The sequence below is a fragment of the Felis catus genome, chromosome B1, assembly GCF_018350175.1.
Source record: "Felis catus isolate Fca126 chromosome B1, F.catus_Fca126_mat1.0, whole genome shotgun sequence".
NCBI classification, from domain to species: Eukaryota; Metazoa; Chordata; class Mammalia; order Carnivora; family Felidae; genus Felis; species Felis catus.
In genome coordinates this window covers 86,842,115-86,861,638 of record NC_058371.1, presented here as the reverse complement: position 1 = coordinate 86,861,638, position 19,524 = coordinate 86,842,115, and the positions used below count along the sequence as shown (strand labels likewise).

Genomic DNA, 19,524 nt, shown 5'->3' with positions numbered 1-19,524 from the left:
CAGGGATTGTAAAGAACACTGTTTCAAGCTATAACTTAAGATCTTATATCCTAGAATATAGTTACATGAAACAGTTTTGTTGTTGTTTGTTGTTTTTTTTTGACTTTTTTTTTTTTATTATTATTTTTGAGAGAGAGACTGAGAGCAAGCAGGGGAGGGGAGAAAGAGAGGGAGACACAGAATCGGAAGCAGACTCCAGGCTCTGAGCTCTCAGGACAGAGCCCAACGCGGGGCTCAAACTCACAGACCGCGAGATCATGACCTGAGCTGTAGTCGGCTGCCCAACCGAGACACCCAGGCACCCCTACATGAAACAGTTGTAATATGAAAGAAAAGAAATCGCTTGCCTCATTTGGATAGTAAGAGGTTATTTAGTTTGGTAGGTTAATGCGGATTAGACAGAGAAGAATCACCCAAAGCATCTGAAGTAGAGGAAGCGTTCTGAGGGTCTTGAGTACTGTCAGACCTAAGGAGACTTCCAGGTACTTAGAAGTCATGTGTCCTGTAGTAGCTGACAGCTGACTGGCTTTTTTATTTCAGCTCTTGGAGAAGGAAAAGACAACTTTGTGCAATGCCCTGTGGAAGCACTCAAGTGGGAAGAAAGGAAATGTCTCATCCTAGAAGAAATCCTGGCCTACCAGCCTGATATATTGTGCCTCCAAGAGGTGGACCATTATTTTGACACCTTCCAACCACTCCTCAGTAGACTGGGCTATCAAGGCACATTTTTCCCCAAGCCCTGGTCACCTTGTCTAGATGTGGAACACAACAACGGACCAGATGGCTGTGCCTTGTTTTTTCTCCAGAACCGATTCAAGCTAGTCAATAGTGCCAATATCAGGCTGACGGCCATGACACTGAAAACCAATCAGGTGGCCATTGCACAGACCCTAGAGTGCAAGGAGTCCAGTAGACAGTTCTGTATCGCTGTCACCCACTTAAAAGCACGCACTGGCTGGGAACGATTTCGCTCAGCTCAGGGTTGTGACCTTCTCCAGAACCTCCAAAACATCACTCAAGGAGCCAAGATTCCCCTTATCATCTGTGGGGACTTCAACGCAGAGCCAACAGAGGAGGTCTACAAACACTTTGCTTCCTCCAGCCTCAACCTGAACAGTGCCTACAAGCTGCTGAGTGCTGACGGGCAGTCAGAGCCCCCGTATACTACCTGGAAGATCCGGACCTCAGGGGAGTGCCGGCACACGCTGGATTATATCTGGTATTCTAAACACGCTCTGAGTGTGAGGTCAGCTCTTGATTTGCTCACCGAAGAACAGATTGGACCCAACCGGCTACCGTCTTTTAATTATCCTTCAGACCATCTGTCTCTAGTGTGTGACTTCAGCTTTAATGAGGAACCTGATGGACTTTTATAAATGCTCGTCTGTGTCTTTTTCATCACAAGAAGTCTTAACCAGGGATGTTTCAGGAAACTGAAATAGGATAAAAAGTTGCCTGAGGAAGGATTCCCAATTTCTTTTACATCATTTTCCGTGTTTCCAGCATGCCCTTGGGAACCCAGGAATCCCATTAGTCCACAAACCTTTTCCATTAAAACCTACAGCGAAAAAGGTGTTTGCACTCCAGTTTTGGCTTGTATTGTTTTCTTTCCCTTAGCATTACATTTTGATCATTTAAGGGTATTTCAATTAGGCTTGTTTTGTAGCTTTTTTCAGTTTAAGGATGCTATATAAAAACAGACTTGCTTGAGTCCTCCGTAGATAATAATAAGTATACAGGAGCAATTTCTCTAGATAGCATTTCAAGTTATTTATTTGTGGGTTTTTAGAATGCCAACAAGATATGCATGGCAATATTTATTTTTTTATATCTTCATGTAAGATGAAGTAAATAAGAACATTATGAACATTTTAAACCCTTGCAAACCATAAGTTATAGAGTAATTTATAGTGATTTTCTTAAATCTCTGAGATATTTTTACTTCAGGTCTAACAGTAGCCGTGTACGAAGGGACTATTTAGCCTGAAGGCATTTTTTTGTTATTTAAGTGACAATATCAGGTTTCCTTGATGCATTCTTCATCAGTAATGCTTGCTATGCCTCCATGTTCCCATAATTGTGTTTCTTAAAGAGATTCCATGGCCAGTCAGTCTTCACTATTTAATCACTGTTTTGCATTTATCGTTTTCCATTGGAATGCTATGGTATATACATTTGAAGTCACCCAGTGTCTATTTGTATTGGACTGTGCTTTTCACAATTAGGAACTGTTATGTTGGCAGTAGCTAAGAAAGTAAGTGGGACCTGCTTTTCAGAGACGGGAAAGTAGAAAGCCTATTAACGAAGCTGTCATTGAAATTTCCTAAGATAGCCAGGTGACTAGTTCAAAACGTCTAGAAAGAAGAGTATAAAAAGTCTGAAAGATAACCTGGAATTCTCTTCCATAGGAAATAAAAGTGGTAAAGATAACAGGCGAAGCCCCCTCCAAACAAAATCCCAACAAGTAACCTATTGGTAATAAACTGGTAAATATTTTAACCCATGAGTTGTAAATATTTAAGAATAATAAATGGTCTTTTAAAGCTAGTGCTTTTAATATCTTGTCTTTTTAGTCCAAAAAAGAATCTGGGAGTAGATTTGATCTTTGAATACTGTTAACATGGTGACCGACAGTATCCATTTACCCACAGACCTTCATTTTCAAAGCGGACAAAGGTGGGTCTGTAGCTGCACATGAAAGGCATCTGTGCTGTGCTTATGTAGTATCTCTAGACATCAAGGTTGGAGTCCCCCAAAATGGTTCACCCAAATGTTCTGCATTGGAGCTACTTTGGAAACAAATGAGGTTTTCAGTACATTGCACACACAAAATCTTAGGGCTGCCTGGAAGGAATGGTAAGCAGGAAGAACATCTATACCAACTGTCATTTGGTTCAATAATGGTAATCCTATGCTGTTGAGAAACAGAATACTGATTCGAATACTCACTGGTACCAGCATTAAATATTGTTTGCCTACCCCAAAGTACACCAGCCTGAAGAGAAACTATCACAACAGCCTTAAGCAAACCATTCCAGATGAGTATGAAAGCCAAAATAATGTCTGAATTTAAAATGTCCACCAATATATGAATTAACAGGCGATGGGTTGAGTGTTAGGCTAGGGGTTGGTGGGAATGCTAATGAACAAAAAAAATGGAAACACCTTGTGATTGTAATGTTCCCATAAATTAAGGAGATGGGGGAAAACCTATAATGGAACTCTTCATTATGAGTGGTCTTGTGGAGTTACCGTGACAGGAGGCCTAAACACTTCAGTATGCTTGTGTTTGATGCTTTTGTATTTGTCTATTTAAAATGTAATTATGGGAGCATTTAGGTAAATAATTTCTTAGTAGTTTATTAAATCTTGTTGGATTATACTTCATATTTTATTCTTCCTTTTAAGTCTTTATAGGCACCTTTGCCTTACGGACTATCAGAGTAACCGGAAGGCAGAATGGTAAGTAACAAATCTGTATTCTAAATTTTTAAGCATGTTCCATTTAACGAATTTCTCTTATTCCATCCCTCTGTACCTTTTGGTTTGGCTTTTCTTTTTATATCACATAATATTTTAGTCGTGGTCATAGTAAGGGTCTTCGGAGAAAAGGTAAAATTGTGCCGATTTGAAGAGAGAATGAGGGGCGATGGATTTTTTTTTTCCTCCTCCGTGCCCTATTTCAGTAGATTCCCCTCTACAAGGTGGTAGGAATAGGAATGACCACCTCATTTACTCAAGCAAAGCATGGTGGTGTATACTTACAAAGAAACTAACATTTGAACTCCTTACACCTTTGCGTCTAAGAGCTTTACATATATGATCTTACAGCTGTTCTTTATTATTAATGTTTCTACAACTACTCTTAATTTAAAATGGATGTAAAACATCAAATACGTGGACCAAAGTGACGTGACAGCTAATAGTTCTTGACTCCAGAGTACGTGCTTCTTTCCCCTGCCAACATGCTCCTTTGGCCCCAAGTGAGTACAATTGGAGAGAAAAGTGATAGGTGGAGGAGGAAGAGATCGATTCAATGAAAAATGGTCAAACACCTGAGTCAAATACTTTGTAGTACATACGCAGTATAGAACAGAAGCGAGATACAGAGGCCAAATAGTGGCTGAAAGAGTAGATTTCAGTTAATCTGATGGCAGCGAAGTAGTTCAAAAGTAGAATATCTAATACTATTTACATACTTTGATGGTAGCTTTTTTTTTTTTTTTTTTAAACAGTGAGAACAGCTACTCGGAGTGTTTCAAACTAGAGGAAATTGGTGCAAGTATTCTCTATTTGAGCGAATTTTTAAACCATCCAAGGTTTTATAATAGTGAAGGGAATATAATTAGATAATGTGTTTTAGGCTTGAGGAAGCTTATATCCAAGATATAAATTCTAAAAAGAGATAAAAACACATGTTCATAATCATAATTGATTTCAATTTTAGACGAGGATAGTCATCCAAAAAACGAATGTACTTGCAGAAAGAGCTTTTTTAAATGACATGTATAAAAATATGGCACAGTCCAGCTTTTATCTAGAGTGGATGGATCCCAGAATGGTAGAGGACTGGAGTTGGACTCACAAAACAAGGGGAGGAGAAAACAAACATCAAGCAGAAGGGGCCAGGCTCCAAGCGAAGACACATGACCGGCGTGGCCCTGGACGAGCCGCTCCATCTCCAGGGCCTCCGTTTTCTCATCTACAGAGTATTGCATTGTACCTGCCCTGTCAACCCCACAGATATCGGAGGTGTTTGTAAAACAATACTGTAAATTGTTATACACGTAAGTCACTGAACCTTCCTTCAAAGGTTCAGAGCAAGAAAGGGAAAGGCACTGTACTTGATGTCTTAAAATATTCATGGATGTTGTTAACAACCCACTGTTACTATTCCAAAAAGAGTAATCTTTCAGTTTGAAACTGCAGAACTAATAGCAGTAATAGAAAATAAAGCCCCAAATAGGTGAGAGGTTGATAGAATGAATGGCAAGGGTTTTTTTTTTCCTAATTGTTCTTCCAGGCATATGTGAGGTTGTGGGTGATCTGGTTTTTAAATTTCATGAGAGAATGTCAACCCTACTTTGATTTGTAAAGTAAAAAAATATCTGCCTTTGAGTGATGAACGGATTCCAGGCCTTTGTTCCCCAGATTTCTGTGTAAAGCCCACATCTAAGAACACTCGTGCAAGATTAGACACGCAGACACGGCCATTCCTTTTTGTTTGTTGTTTATTTCTTAGAATGAAAGAGAGAGAGACAGGTGCAAGCGGGGAAGGGGCAGAGAGACAGGGAGACACAGGATTGGAAGCAGGCTCCAGGCTCTGAGCTGTCAGCACAGAGCCCCATGTGGGGCTCAAACTCATGACCGTGAGCTCCTGACCTGAGCCGAAGTTGGACGCTTAACTGATTTAGCCACCCAGGCGCCCCGATTCCTCTTGACAAAATGCTAGGAAAAGCTTAGTTGCTTCTAAGCAGCTGGTAAACTGGATTCTTTGAATCTCATTACTGATCATCTTTTTTGCCTTGGCTTCCAAGACATTCAAAACCAAACCTTATAGCTGAATTTTAATTACTGTGTAACATTTTATAACATGTATTCTGTATGCTTTCATCTTTTGCCATCCTTTTTTTACCTATTTTTTGACTTTCACTTGTTCTTAGAATATGTAAACTATCTGAAATTCTTTTGGTAATAAAGCAGAGTATAAATTACCTTGCTACATTAAACAGATTCAGGTTTCTAGATGTGGACAATTTGTGTACAAGAATGTTGAAATAGGATTACAGAATCCTTATCTATAATGTAAAAACATCAAGAAATATGATGGAATGGGGTGCCTGTGTGGCTTAGTGTCCGACTCTTGATTTTAGCTCAGGTCATGATCCCAAGCATCACGGGATCGAGCCCCTGCGTGGGGCTACGTGCTGAGCATGGAGCCTACTGGGGATTCTCCCTTTCTGCCCCTCCGTCTCTAAGATTAAAAAAAAAAAACTAAGAAAAGAAAGATAATGGGAGACTGGGCACGAAGAATATGTCCAACACCTCATTTTGGTTTCCACAGATTGGTAAATCTGAAGAGAATAACATCACAGCAAAATTCTGCAACGTTTTAAGATTTAGTTTGTGAGAAAGTAAGGATCATTAGATGATAGTACAGACTTATTCCTAAACTGACCTACCCCCCCCCCCTTTTTTTTTGGAAGGGAGGGAATGGAGATTGAGGCTAAAACTGAATTGAGAGGCAGAGAAGTTGTTTTTAGGTCTGCCACTGACTAACTACAACTGAGGAGTCAATTGTTTTCAAACCTTTGTCTTTATTTGTAACACAGGCAATAGATCAGAAAATCTCTAAGATTTCTCAAAACATTGAACTCTGGTACCTCCACAAAATTTGAGTTTCTATTCACACTGCTCAAAACTGTTTTTGCAGGGGGCCTCTGACTCTTGGTTTTGGCTCAGGTCATGATCTCACAGTTCGTGAGTCTGAGCCCCACATCTGGCTCTGCACTGACAGCACAGAGCCCGCTTGGGATTCTCTCCCTCTCTCTAAATAAACTTTTAAAAAGTCCCTTTAAAAAAAAGTATTTTTGCAACTTTTTGGAACTGCTTCCATATCCAGTTTTAGGGTGCTCTCCAGAAAAGTACTGTGAATTTTATAGCCACATCTCGTTTTAAACCAAATAATGGCATTACCTAGCTTGATTCACATCAATTTATTTACCTCAAGTGACTTGGCAGTTTCTAAAACTAAAATCTTCCTCAGAAAACTTGCCTCTATTAATTATGTTTTAAATTTTAGGCCCTGCTCCAGGAAGCAATTAGGAAAAAAAACAAAACAAAACAAAACCATTTCGAACAATGGTAGCATTGTTGGCATTAGTATATAGCTTTCCAAAACAATTTCTTTGAAGGGACAAGGCACGTTAACATAATATACTGTTTTGTAGGACTTTCTCACCTTAATTAAAGAGCTGTTAAATATGAGAAAGGCTTTGGAATTGATGAAATATATAGTATGTAGGCTTTTCAAAAGCCTGTTCTAATACTTTAAAAAAAATGTTTTATTTATTTTTGAGAGAACGCAAATGGTGGAGGGATAGACAGAGGGGGGACAGAGGATTTGAAGCAGGCTTTGTGCTGACAACAGTGAACCTGATGTGGGGCTTGAACTCATGAACCGGAAGATCATAACCTGAGCTGAAACTGGACGCTCAACCGACTAAGCCACCCAGGTGCCTCAAAAGCCTGTTGTAATACTTAATATACCTATATCAAACTACCTTTTTCTACTGAACATTTAGAAAAGCTTGGGACAGATAGAGCAGATCCCTGAATATAAAGCTTTCTTTGATTGTATCCATACAACTTGCCAGCAGCAACAATGAAGTCTTCTAGACATAGTTAATACTGGTGCCTGGCTCCCACTGCCATGCGTTGTAATTGAATTGGTATGGAGTGTGACCTGGGCAACAGGATTGTTCAGTCTTCCCAAGTGATTCTAATGGGCAGCAAAGGTACATGTTACAGTGAATTAATATCCTGTAACTCAGAAATAATTTGCAAATTATGTAAATAGTACTTCATCTGTTATGACAGCGATGGTGTCACTTAAGACTTCTGAAATAGACAACACTTTCTCAAAGTTAAACATATTACTATAAGGGGATGGGAAGAAATATCTTGGGAGAAGACGACAACTGTTATTTTACAGCCGATTTTATAGTTGTTTTATTTTGTTTTTGATATGGAAGTATTAAACAGTCTTGTTGTTTGGAAGTTCTCACTGTGGAAGTTGCGATATATTAAGTCCTGAACTCCCAACGTTACTGCTGAGTTGCAGTGTTCAAAAAGATAGTTACGGTTGCTTAAAACGAGAAGTAGATAAAAATCAAATCAGATCAGTCTCCCTTGCAGCACTTGAGTTTTCAAGGCTTTGGAGGCATGATGCGCAAAGGAAGCAAACCAGTACACTTGCAAAGGGTTGCATAGTATCTTCTCACTCTCTTTAGGAATGTATCACTGTGTACGACTTCCTACAGAATATTGTAAGTTTTAATTACGGAGATTGTATGGTGATTGTAACATAGGGGCTGAAGTACAAATAAATCACAACCACAGAGGGCTTGGGCTGTGAACGGTTAAAAGCAGTAATACAGGGAAAAGTTACAGTGACAGCTATGGAACTAAAATAAAGTAGGGTTATTCTTGCCTCCCCAAAACAATGTGCTGTGTCCATGCCCTCGGAGTAGGCCAGGTGACTTCAAGTAAAAGTAGCATAGGATACTCTGTAAATAACCCCAAAGACAATAAAATTGTCTTCCTGTGTAAGTCTATTACACACGACTGATTTATATACAGTGATCAGAGATGCCTTCTCTGTAGTGAAGTAATTGCCAGGTTGTCAGAGGGAGGCCACTGGTAACGTCTCAGGTGCCCCATCCCTTATTTTCTGCCTTCAAGGCCACCGCCTACTAGAACTGCCCTTTTATTTTTACTGTATCAACAATCTCTGGCTTTTTCTTTGGCCACCTATGCTTAGCCCTTTCTGCTACACTTGATAGTGTTGCCCACCATATCTGGAAATGTTCCCTCATCCGTCCTTTTAATTCTCTGTGAACCATCTTTCATTCCCACTGCTTATTCTTTTTCCTGTCCCCTAACCCTGGTCTTTATATACATTACACATTTCCGTCTTTATCCTCAGAATTCACTCAGAGTAGACCACTTCCCAACCTGGGTGGTTTCCCAGCCTATTTCAGAGATTTTTATTTTGATATCTGTCACTTCTAACTCCATAAATAAAGTGAACTCCTATGTGGGTGAATGCAGACAGAGGTCTAGAGAGCAGCCATCTGTGGAAGGGCCTAGTGAGTGAGGTACGGGTGCCTGGAAGGTTTGTAGTCCAGAGATGACCAAAAGAGAAGCAAGAGAATAAGGCTTGGGAAGGTAGGCAGAGGCCAGATCAAAGGACTTAAATGTTCTGCTTTGAACTTTTATGTTTTCAGGAAGAGATGCCATTGAAGAATTTAAAGCAGTAGCAAGAGAAATGGACTACAGAGAGGCTTGGCAAGATGAGCAGTAAAGGTAGGGAGGATGGGAAAGGAAGCTACTTACAAGGTACTGTCAAGAGGATTTGGTGAACGGCTGGAGGTAGGAAGTAAGGTGTCTAGAATGGTTTCTTCTGGCCTGAGTAATGGGCTGCTGGTTATGTCATTTACTGAGCTGAGAACAGATTTCAGAACAGAGCTCAGCTGGACATTCAAGGAGTAAATCGTAGGCATTTAGATAAACCCAACTGAGCCTGAAAACTCTAGGTCAGAACACATTTGGCAGTAAAAACAACAGGCATGGATGAAATTATCTTACAATTCAGTTGAAATAAAATCATAATAGTAAGCACTTACTAGAGTGCTTGCTAGATGCCAGGCACTGACTCTAACAAATTAATTCATTTAATTCTTACGACTACTCTGAAGAAAAGAGCCCCATTGACAGAACCTTAGTGTTAACGTTAAATGGGAAAACTGAAGGACAGCAAAGCAGACTAAGAAGACTGACTGGTCAGGTAGAAGGTTGTCATGGAAAACCAAAAGAGAATTTTTAAGAAGCAGGCTAAGGCACAAGGTCACATGAAAAAAATGAAGTGTCTGTTTGATTTTACTACTGTATTATTGGACCTCAGTGAGAACTGTTTCTAAGCCAGAATTCAGCCACTGAAGAAAAAGAGACAGAATGATAGGCTATTAAACTGCTGGAACAAGGAGACCAAGGAGGTGTGAAAGGAGAGGAGAGGCAGAGTCCAGGAGGAGGGCACACCTGCCGCCTCCTTGAAACAGGTGGGTGAGGAAGGATGCCCGTATAAGTAGATACTCTTAAAGCAAAGGATCCAGATATGGAGGGAGTTCACAGCTCACGACAGACTGCTGATTATTGTTCAAAAGCCCTAGTGAGGCTGGAAAACATAGTGGCATCAAGCTATTGTTATGTGGTTCCTCAATATACCAGACACAGAAAACAAATGTAAGTTACAGTGGTTTACAGTTTGGAAGGGTTGAGATTAAAAGCCATACCACTGGGGATTTTAATCAGCAGAAACACTCTGATCAGTAATACTGTCTACATACAGGTTTTCAGATCTAGACCCTAGGTGTACTTGTTCTGAGAGCTAGAAAAATGTCTAGGCCGAATGGTAGAGATAAGCTAGGTAGTTCTGGTTTGACCCAGTTAGAACCAATTAATAATATAGCGGGGAGGGGGGTATATTATTCATTGAAAATTTAAGTCTTATCTGTCATTCACAGTACGTGACTTAGATTCTTAGCAAATGTGTTACCAAAACCAATACGTGTCTGAGTGTCCAATATGCTTAGCACTTTGGGAGTGGTGAAGGTATGGTATAAGCTATATATGTACTCTTTGCCCTCAAAAAATATAGAAGATAGGACTCAACAAATGAAACTATAGTGCAAAAAAGAAAGTGCCAAAGAAAACTGAAATACTTAGGAAATGTTCTAAAAGTAGGCAGAATTTGAGCTTAACTCCCAAATGGGATAAGAAGCGAGTTTTTCTTTCAGCTTTTATTAAAAAGTACCATCAGGTAGGGGCGCCTGGGTGGCTCAGTCAGCTAAGCGTCCGACTTCGGCTCAGGTCACGATCTCGCCGTCCGTGAGTTCGAGCCCCGCATCGGGCTCTGTGCTGACAGCTCAGAGCCTGGAGCCTGTTTCTGATTCTGTGTCTCCCTCTCTCTCTCTCTGACCCTCCCCCGTTCATGCTCTGTCTATCTCTGTCTCAAAAATAAATAAACGTTAAAAAAATTAAAAAAAGAAAAAAAGTACCACCAGGTATATTTATGGAAAAGAGCAATGCTTACAAAGGGTTCGGTTATAAAAAATCTTTGTTGACCTAAGTAGTATCTGATCAAAAGCACAATTAAAGGCCACAAAATATTAAGTATCAGTTTATTTAAATTTCTAAAAGGTGTAAAAATAGACAACTTTTCTTTGTAGTAGAAAGAACACGAAGATGTGGAGTCCTAGGACCTAGTTTGGTGTGAAATTAGGAAACTCCTGTAATCCCTCTGGTACCTACCTCCATTTCCTAATTTGCAAAAGGGCAAGAGTATTACTTGTTCATCCTAACCCTCAAAAGGTCTGTTTGAGAAATAACTGGTCTGATTTGAAATAGAAATTCTTTACGTGTGGCCAACATTAAAATAATAAACTCATCACGGTAAGTAGAACATTCTAGTTCATGACAGTAATCAGAAATTAAGTGGCAACATGCAGATACTTGCAAATATTAATGTAATGAAACAAAACAGAAGGAATATTTCTTCACACGGTAGTTGGGAAGGAGAAATAAGACTTCTACTACTTAACTAAAACAGTGTCTCTATACTAGCTTTTGAATATCATAAATATCACCAGACACCAAACCACAACATAAATTTCATTTCTATATTTCAGAAAACCTACTTGAATACACTTTGAAACAAGAGTACAACAAAATAGAATATACTTCAAATGTTGAATATACAAACTATTATAGTTCAAATCTGAACACTGGTACTTTCCCTCTTAAACTTCAACTAAAAAAAAAAGAAAGAAAGAAAGAAAGAAAAGAAAGGAAGGAAAAAAACAAAAACACCAGGTATTAGAGCTACCTGACAAAAATTCATGCTGAGCCTGAACTTCCAAGTGACAGTAGAACTGGAACTGATATGTCTGCACAGATGCCAGGGCTAAGTGAGTGACACAGGCAGGTTACAGCAAAAGGCCAGAGCAACTGTTAATTTGTCCACAATTAGGAAACTGACAGACTTAAACTACCATATAAAATGTTACATGTAAATTCTATAACAATACTGTGCTAGGTACAAGATTTTTAAAATTTTTCTTTTAATAAAAAAGCTTTACACAAACAAGCCATTAGCTTATTTCGATAAAGAAAACTGAAAATTAGTCTAAGGCCTTTGTTTTAAATCAGCTTAAGCTATATGATATAAAAAAAAAATCGCACTAGATCTTTTTTGCTATCTTTCTGAAAAGCTTTTGGATCCATTTTCAATTCACATTCTAAAATACCTATATTAGCAGTCTTCACGTAGCACCAGTTAAGTGAGTTCTGTGTGAACACAGTAATAATTGCTGGTATGCATATAAAATGCATCAAAAATTGCTGTATGTAACAATGAGATCACCCATCCCAACCCCTCCCCACTGAAAACTGTATAACCTCTTACAGAATGTTAGTGTTCCAAGTCTTAGTGTAACTTGATATTGTAGTGAGTTGCTTGGTCCCTTTTCAATCCTTTTCCTTATTGATGGGTTCAGTTGTTTCCTACTGTAAGAGGCAGTTTTCTGTCAGCATCTCTGTATGTAGTTCATTTCCCACTGAAACATGGGATAGGTAATTTACTTCCAGTAAGTTTGATTGTTTTCTTATATGCATTAAAAATGTTTTAAAGTCTTCTTTTGACTCTTCTTGATGACCTCCCTTGCAAGTATTTATGTTAGTACTATCACTAACAGTCTTAAGTCCGTGGTAGGGCTGCTATTTTATTTCTCACATGTCACTAGTCCTTCCGTTTTCATAGTTACGGGAAGGGCAATAGCTGAAGGTGCACTGACAACCACTACGTGGGTCACTGTCTTATTTCCATCTGCTGGTTTTTCTTCTTGTACCAGCTGCAAAGTTTTCACGTCATGTTCCTGCTTTTTTGCCACTGCTTCTGATTTTACCTCTGGCCCTTTTATGACCGCACTGATAACTCGGGGAGGAGTCTGGCCAGATGCCTGCTGAGTAGGCACCGATAGTCTCATTACAGGTGTACCATGGGCTATGGAAACAGGAGTAAGTGCTCTCACAGCCAGCGGGGTTCCAACAATGTTAATGCTTCCCGATCCAGTCAGATTTGACTTTGTCTGAAGTTGACACTGTGCAAGTTGTGTAGCTGGGATGGTAATAATTTTGGCAGGCTGCATGGTGATTTTGTCTCCATTTTCAGAAGAGGCTGGCATCACAGTAGGGATTGTCTGAATAACTACCTTTGGAGAGGTTGCTGTTGTTGGACTAGTGCTGGTTATTAACGGTGCACCTGCATTAACTGACTGAACTGCCACAGTTGAAATTTTCTGACCCAACGATGTCATTACAACAGGTACTTGCATTGCGACACGAACTGTCCTAGTAGATTAAAAAAATTGATTTAATGTTAGACAATAGGTTTATTGAGCAAAAAGATGAATGCAAATCTAAAATGTACAAAACTATTGCTCTCAAACTCTACAGGTGTACTGACAATTTACAGTATGAAATAGCATGAAATAAATACATTTTAAAAACAAAAGCCCACACTAAGTTCCATCTACAAAACCATAAAAACCAAGTCAAGTTAGTTGAGACATCTACTTTAACAGCAACAAAATACATTTAAAAAAGATCAGGCAATTTTCCAAGTCTTGATGACAGTGGGTTCTTAGGCTGCTAACATTAAAAAGGGGACATATTTTTGCTAAGGCACTTTCTAAAATAAATACGAGTAATAGTTTCCTTCACTGACCTTGGAGCTGCCGTTGCTGACACAGATGTGGTAGTAGTAGGGGACCTGGATGGAGCATCGTGACCAGGGGAAGTGATATTCACAACTCTAGCTACACCCTTCTCTGCTCTGGAGCAGTTTAGAGAGGAGTTTTTTCCACCACGAACAGAGGTTGCTGCTTTTAGGAGACTTTCTGCAGACAGTGACACTCGTTCTAATGATTTTTCATCAGTAGCTGCTGCTAAGTCTTCATTACAAGTTTCACTTTTGTCGTCGTCTATGACCACTATGTTTTTGGGCATATCCTTGAACTGATATACAAGCCTCTGTCCTTCAACCTTTGCAAGAATACCCCTTTGGTAATAATATCTGTAAGGGAAACAGTACTACATGAATCAAGTGCATTACATTTTTTTACCCCCCAAGAAACACCATGTAGAATGAATAGTAACAGAAACATTCACTTGTTCCTGTTAGAGACCAGAAGGAGCTCCTTTAAAAGGCTGAATCTGTGGAGTATGTGAATACTGTCACGTAAACTATATGTCCATTTACAAACACCCCTAATTACAAGAAGGCGTGAAAAGTTTTATGGGTTTCCCAAATTGACAAAACTTAGGGGAAATTTTCATATTAAGATAAATCCATTGTAGCAAATTCACAGGAACTAAAAAGTAAATTAACGATTTGTAAATCGTTTTGTTTGCGTTTAATTTTCTTAAAGGTCTTCAACTTTTCTATTAAAGAATGGTCCTAAAATTAAGCACATTTTTCTGCAAAGATGGGTTTCCAGTGATGCTGAAATTTTAGACATCTAGACCAAAATCTTTCTCCCTATCTACCTCCAAATCCAAGAAACTGCTCTAGAATATCCCCCAAATTGTTATAATAAGGGGCTTTTACAGCTCTTTTTAAACCACTAAGACAACGTTCAGAGGTATTACGTTTTGTTTAAAAATTCACTCTTGTGTTCTTACCTCAGAGCTCGTCCCATAGTTTCATAGTTCATATCTGGCTTATTCTTATGCTTCCCCCAAAGCTTAGACACAGCCTTAGAATCCACAAGCTTGAATATGCCTTTTTCTCTCTGAGTCCACTTAATATACCGAGGACAAGTATTTTTATCTTGAAGTAGATCTAAGAGAAACTCCCACAAATAGGTTGTGTTTCCTTTGAAAAAGTGATAAGACATTGGTGAAAAATTCTTTAATATAATTAAAAGCAAATATTTAATTATGCTGAATAAAAATTCATTTACTACTGGTAAAACAAATGTACTAAGAGTCTCTCAATAAGTACTTGACTATATGAGCAATCACTTATACAGTGTCAAATTGTATCCCCCAATTACATATAAACTATCTTTCATTATAAAAGTCCTACATATACTTGTTTGCTGGTTTTCAAAAATAATATCCTATTTATAGTTATGATACTCCTATAATAGAGGTCCTGGGTTTTGTACTGTTATACATCACCCTATCCTAAATTTTGAGTTCAGTAAAGGCAAATGCATAATGCATAGCACAAAGTGAACCTGAATTAAACATAATCTAATTTAATCTAATTTATTAATTTACAGATTTAAACCACGAATAAATATGCACCAGTATGTTTATCATATAAGCCCAAATTCCGTGATCAAAATTCATCAAAAGGCACTTATTTACTGAAAAGGCAAGTAGTACACAATGAAATATGCAAAACTTTTAGACATTAGTCCAAGGATCTTTTTATAAGATCTATATATATACCTTTATAAGATCTATACTATATACTATATTATGGCACACCCAACATGAAGCTCAAACCCACAACCCCGAGATCAGGAGTCGCATGCTCCACTGCCTAAGCCAGCCAAGCTCCCCGAAACGTATTTTTCTTTGGTTCACCTTTATGCATGAACTCTGAAGTACATGTCTTATAAAGTATAAATTACTCATGACCCTTTAAACATTCTTTTATCACTATCCTCTGGACTACCAGTCAATGTGGATTTGATTATCAATGAATGAGAGCTACTGCCTCTAAAAATAGGGTTGTTGTTTTTTTTTTCCCTTAACTGCTAATCTCTTTCTACTGATGATACCCGATTCAGTGAAGATAAGCAGTATATTAGGATTTCATTATACACGTACAATTCAGTTAGTAAATACATTTGTGCTTCAGTCTTAAAATATGAACTCCTTAAATAGAAATACTAAGTATTTCTAGCATTTCCTTTAATTGTCAAGTATTCATCAAATGTTAACTATATACAACATTTGATCACATACTAACAAAATTTGAAAATGGGATATTTCTGCAGAGTAAAATACTTATTCATCACACACTACGTAGTAGGACACAAAAGAGCATTTAAAACGTGGTCCTTCAAGGAATTTACAATCTAGTCGGGAAGGGGGAAAAAGTAAATGACAAGTTAACAACAATACAAAAAAGTAATGGTTTGAAATGACCTAAGATCTATCACAAGGCAATGCATAATTACATTCCAAATGATTGACAAAGTTTCTGGGGTTTCAGGAATGAAAATAAAGTGGATCAGTAAAGCATGAAGACTTGGAAAATAACTAAGATGTGCATAGAGGAAAAGGAGAGAAACTGGGTAGGTAAGGTAAAGAACTTAATCCCCCAAAGAAGAGTCAATTTTTTTCCCCCTTGGAGAACTCTTCAGGGCGGACAAGTAGTGGATGGACAGTGTTTATAAGAAGATCAGGCTTTTCAGGCTGCTGACTTTCTTTTATTCCCCTCATAAGCCTCTAGGGCCAGAGGTTCTTAAGTTGATCAAAGAACAGAAAAGAACACTGAGAAGAAGAAAATTACACACACCACCACTGAGTCACTGGGTCATCTCTAGGCTCCTACTCACTATCCCCTTACTCTCATCAAATCTAGATCCAAATTACAGCCTTCATGAGAAGAACCTTTAAGGGTGGGAGGCTTCCAAATTAAGCCACTGCTACTCAATCTAAATGCTGATGCTCTTCCTCAGGCATTTCATTTTCATTCTGGAATTCTCTGAAAATTCAATAAATTTATTAAGCCATAGTTGAGACCAGTGTGCATCTCTTGACTTGAAAAGATTAACCTTCAACTTTATAAGGTTATATTTATGGCTCTGAAACCCCACTGCACCAGCATCAACATGTATAAACTATAGGTAACCTTCAACCACATCAAGATGAGTACTTGGGACATTTTTATTTTCTTTGTGAAAAGCCCCAGAAGTGGATATAGTAAAAGTGCAGAGAACTTACTCTGTAAAAAAATGTTTGAATAACAGACAATGCCTTTTATATGGTAGGGATTTGAGTGCATCCATGTTTGTTGAACTAGACTCATAAACGTTCCTCAGGTTACCTTTAGGTACCACTCCACCCCAGTTCCCAACCACAAGTTAAAACTTAAAAGTCTTCATCTCATTTTAAGGAAAACAATTTGGAAAGGGAAGCCTTTATCAGACAAGGTAGTTCATTAAGCCTCTGACATACTGTCAGCATTTACAATGACATTTTACAGAGGAAACACTGAACTTCTTAAAATTTTTATTTTTATCTTTTTTTAATGTTTATTTTTGAGAGACAGGAACAGAATCTGAAGCAGGCTCCAGGCGCTGAGCTGTCAGTGCAGAACCTGATGCAGGGCTCAAACCCACAAACCGTGAGATCAAGACCTGAGCTGAAGTTGGACATTTAACCAACAAAGTCACCCAGGCACCCCTTAAAATTTTATTTTTATTTTTAAAATTTTTTTTAATGTTTATTCATTTTTGGAAGACGGAGAGAGACAGAGCACAAGCAGGAGTGGGCGGAGAGAGAGGGAGACACAGAATCCGAAGCAGGCTCCAGGCTCTGAGCGGTCAGCACAGAGCCTGACGCGGGGCTCGAACTCACAAACCACGAGATCATGACCTGAGCCGAAGTCAGACGCTTAACCGACTGAGCCACCCAGGCGCCCCTCAAGATTTTATTTTTAAGTAATCTCTACACCCAGTGTGGGACTCAAACTTACAATCCCATGATCAAGAGTCACATGCTCTACCGACTGAGCCAGCCAGGTGCTCCCGACTGATTTTCAATCTTTTATCTTCACATTTACCATGCTGCCTCAAGTTTAATAATACAATATGGGAATTTTAACAAAAAGTGATTCTGACTGGCAAAAACAGGTCATCACAAAGGTTTTCTCCAGTGTTAAGCATAAGGTCTCTGAGTACAGGAGACTGCTGATGATGGGAATTATTTTAAAAACAGTAATAACTGTATACAACATAAATTAAAAGATAAAACCTAAGATGTTAGAAATGTAAAATGACAAAAGACAGACAAGGAAATAAGTATCCTAAATCCACCCTAAATTGAATTATTATTGGTTCCTGAATAAATAACATTTCAATGTAACTTGATTTGTAACGGATTTTTTGCCTTTATTTCCTGGCAAACTTATTAGAGAACTTTTTTTTTTTACTAGAGACTTAATTTTTGCTTTAATTATTTAAAATTAGATGTAAAACCACCTGTTGAAGATGGAATAAACTTGAATGTATTAAACCAAAATATATCCAGCTATTAAATATAGATCTGAAAACATTCGTGAAAGTGAGAAATTTTGGTTATCAGATAATCAGAACACACCTAAAACCATGATTAAAATTACCTGAAATCAACTTACTTAACATATTAAGACAACAGAATGTAGAAGTCTTGTTAAAGTTTGTTTTTAACGAAAATATGCCAACTCTAAAGCAAAAATATGGTAAGTTTTTGTTCTGACTCCTGACAGGCCTGACATTGGTTGAGTAGGAAATTAAATCCAGTTTGCCTTGGGAATTCTTGCATTACCTCTATCAGTTAAATGATGTATCCCAAATAAGTCTTCATTATAAACTCTTTCAATTCTGAGTGGCTCTGTGTGAGGATGAGTGCTGTTACACATACCTCCCCATCAAGAACAATGGCCCTTAAGAAGGGTGTGCGTAAGACTGCACTTAAGGGGCACCTAAGTGGCTCAGTCAGTTAAGCTCCGACTCTTGATTTCGGCTCAGGTCGTGAGCTCACAGTTCGCGAGTTTGAGCCCTGCACTGGGCTCTGTGCTGAGGATGCAGAGTCTGTTTGGGATTCTCTCTCCCTCAAAGACTGCACTTAAGACAACCTTTCCCAAACATAAATGCCTACCTACTGCCTTTTACTCCCCCATAGCCTATCTATGGCTACAGAATTTCAGTGGGGTAGGGACTGGGTATAAATTAAAAAAGCTCCCCAGGTGATGCTCATACATCCCTGATTAAGAACTACTACCAAAGACTGTACTTCCGCTTGTACTAGAAATAATTTTCTTACAAATGCAGAAATGTCGACTGAAAAAAAAAAAAAATCATCTCACCTCCAAAACAGCCCTCCCCAAATTACCTTTGCCTTCTCTGGGTTTCTTCTTTATACCTAACTCAGGAGACCCATTGGAAATTGGTGATTGCTGGGTCTTTGGTTTACGGCCAACTGAAAAAATAAGATTGAAACCATACAGTGAAAACAAGAAAAACAGAAGCATGATCAGCAGACTCTGTGAGAACACATTATTCATGAAATTGACACTAATTTGTGTATTAATATACTGCAGTGTATATAAAAACTGCATTTAAAATGAGCATTAAAAGCACTTCTGCAATTTCAGATTACAGCAGTTAGTTGGCAGTAATTTCAGTGTATATGGCAAATCAGGTACTACCAACCTATTATTTATATGGTCAGAGCCTCAATTTGCTAACCTCTTCCAATAATGTAGCAATGGAAACGAATTCTAGTATTAACTTTTTTCTGTTCTACAGGATTGTTAGAAAAAGCTTTACCTACCTATTGCAGAGGATGTGGTAATCTGCGAAGCCCTTTCAGCTCAAATGAGGAAAAGTAAAAAGTGTTATTTTAAACACTCTATTGCTCTGAGCCAATCAATTCACCAGAATTTAAGCATATGTGTCCAGA

The 19,524-nt window shown here is 38.4% G+C and overlaps 2 protein-coding genes across 19 annotated transcripts in view; one reads left to right on the top strand and one right to left on the bottom strand.

Moving 5' to 3' along the window:
* Positions 1–2,547, top strand: part of NOCT (nocturnin) — a 28,494-nt gene extending 25,947 nt beyond the window's left edge. For all 4 annotated transcript variants that reach the window (XM_023252806.2, XM_023252808.2, XM_023252807.2 and 1 more), the window contains one exon: positions 541–2,547. In XM_023252806.2, coding sequence (XP_023108574.2) covers positions 541–1,376 — 836 coding nt within the window. In that variant the 3' untranslated portion in view covers positions 1,377–2,547. The remainder of the gene's footprint in view (positions 1–540) is intronic.
* Positions 2,548–10,944: 8,397 nt separating this feature from the next.
* ELF2 (E74 like ETS transcription factor 2) overlaps positions 10,945–19,524 on the bottom strand; it is a 94,076-nt gene continuing 85,496 nt past the window's right edge. For 7 of the 15 annotated variants that reach the window (XM_023252800.2, XM_023252801.2, XM_045055854.1 and 4 more), the window contains 5 exons: positions 19,396–19,434; positions 18,955–19,041; positions 14,521–14,713; positions 13,565–13,912; positions 10,945–13,188 (listed from right to left, as the gene is read on the bottom strand). In XM_023252800.2, the coding sequence (XP_023108568.1) occupies positions 12,561–13,188; positions 13,565–13,912; positions 14,521–14,713; positions 18,955–19,041; positions 19,396–19,434 (1,295 nt within the window). In that variant the 3' untranslated portion in view covers positions 10,945–12,560. The remainder of the gene's footprint in view (positions 13,189–13,564; positions 13,913–14,520; positions 14,714–18,954; positions 19,042–19,395; positions 19,435–19,524) is intronic. The other 8 variants (XM_023252802.2, XM_023252803.2, XM_003984998.6 and 5 more) reach the window with 2 other exon arrangements.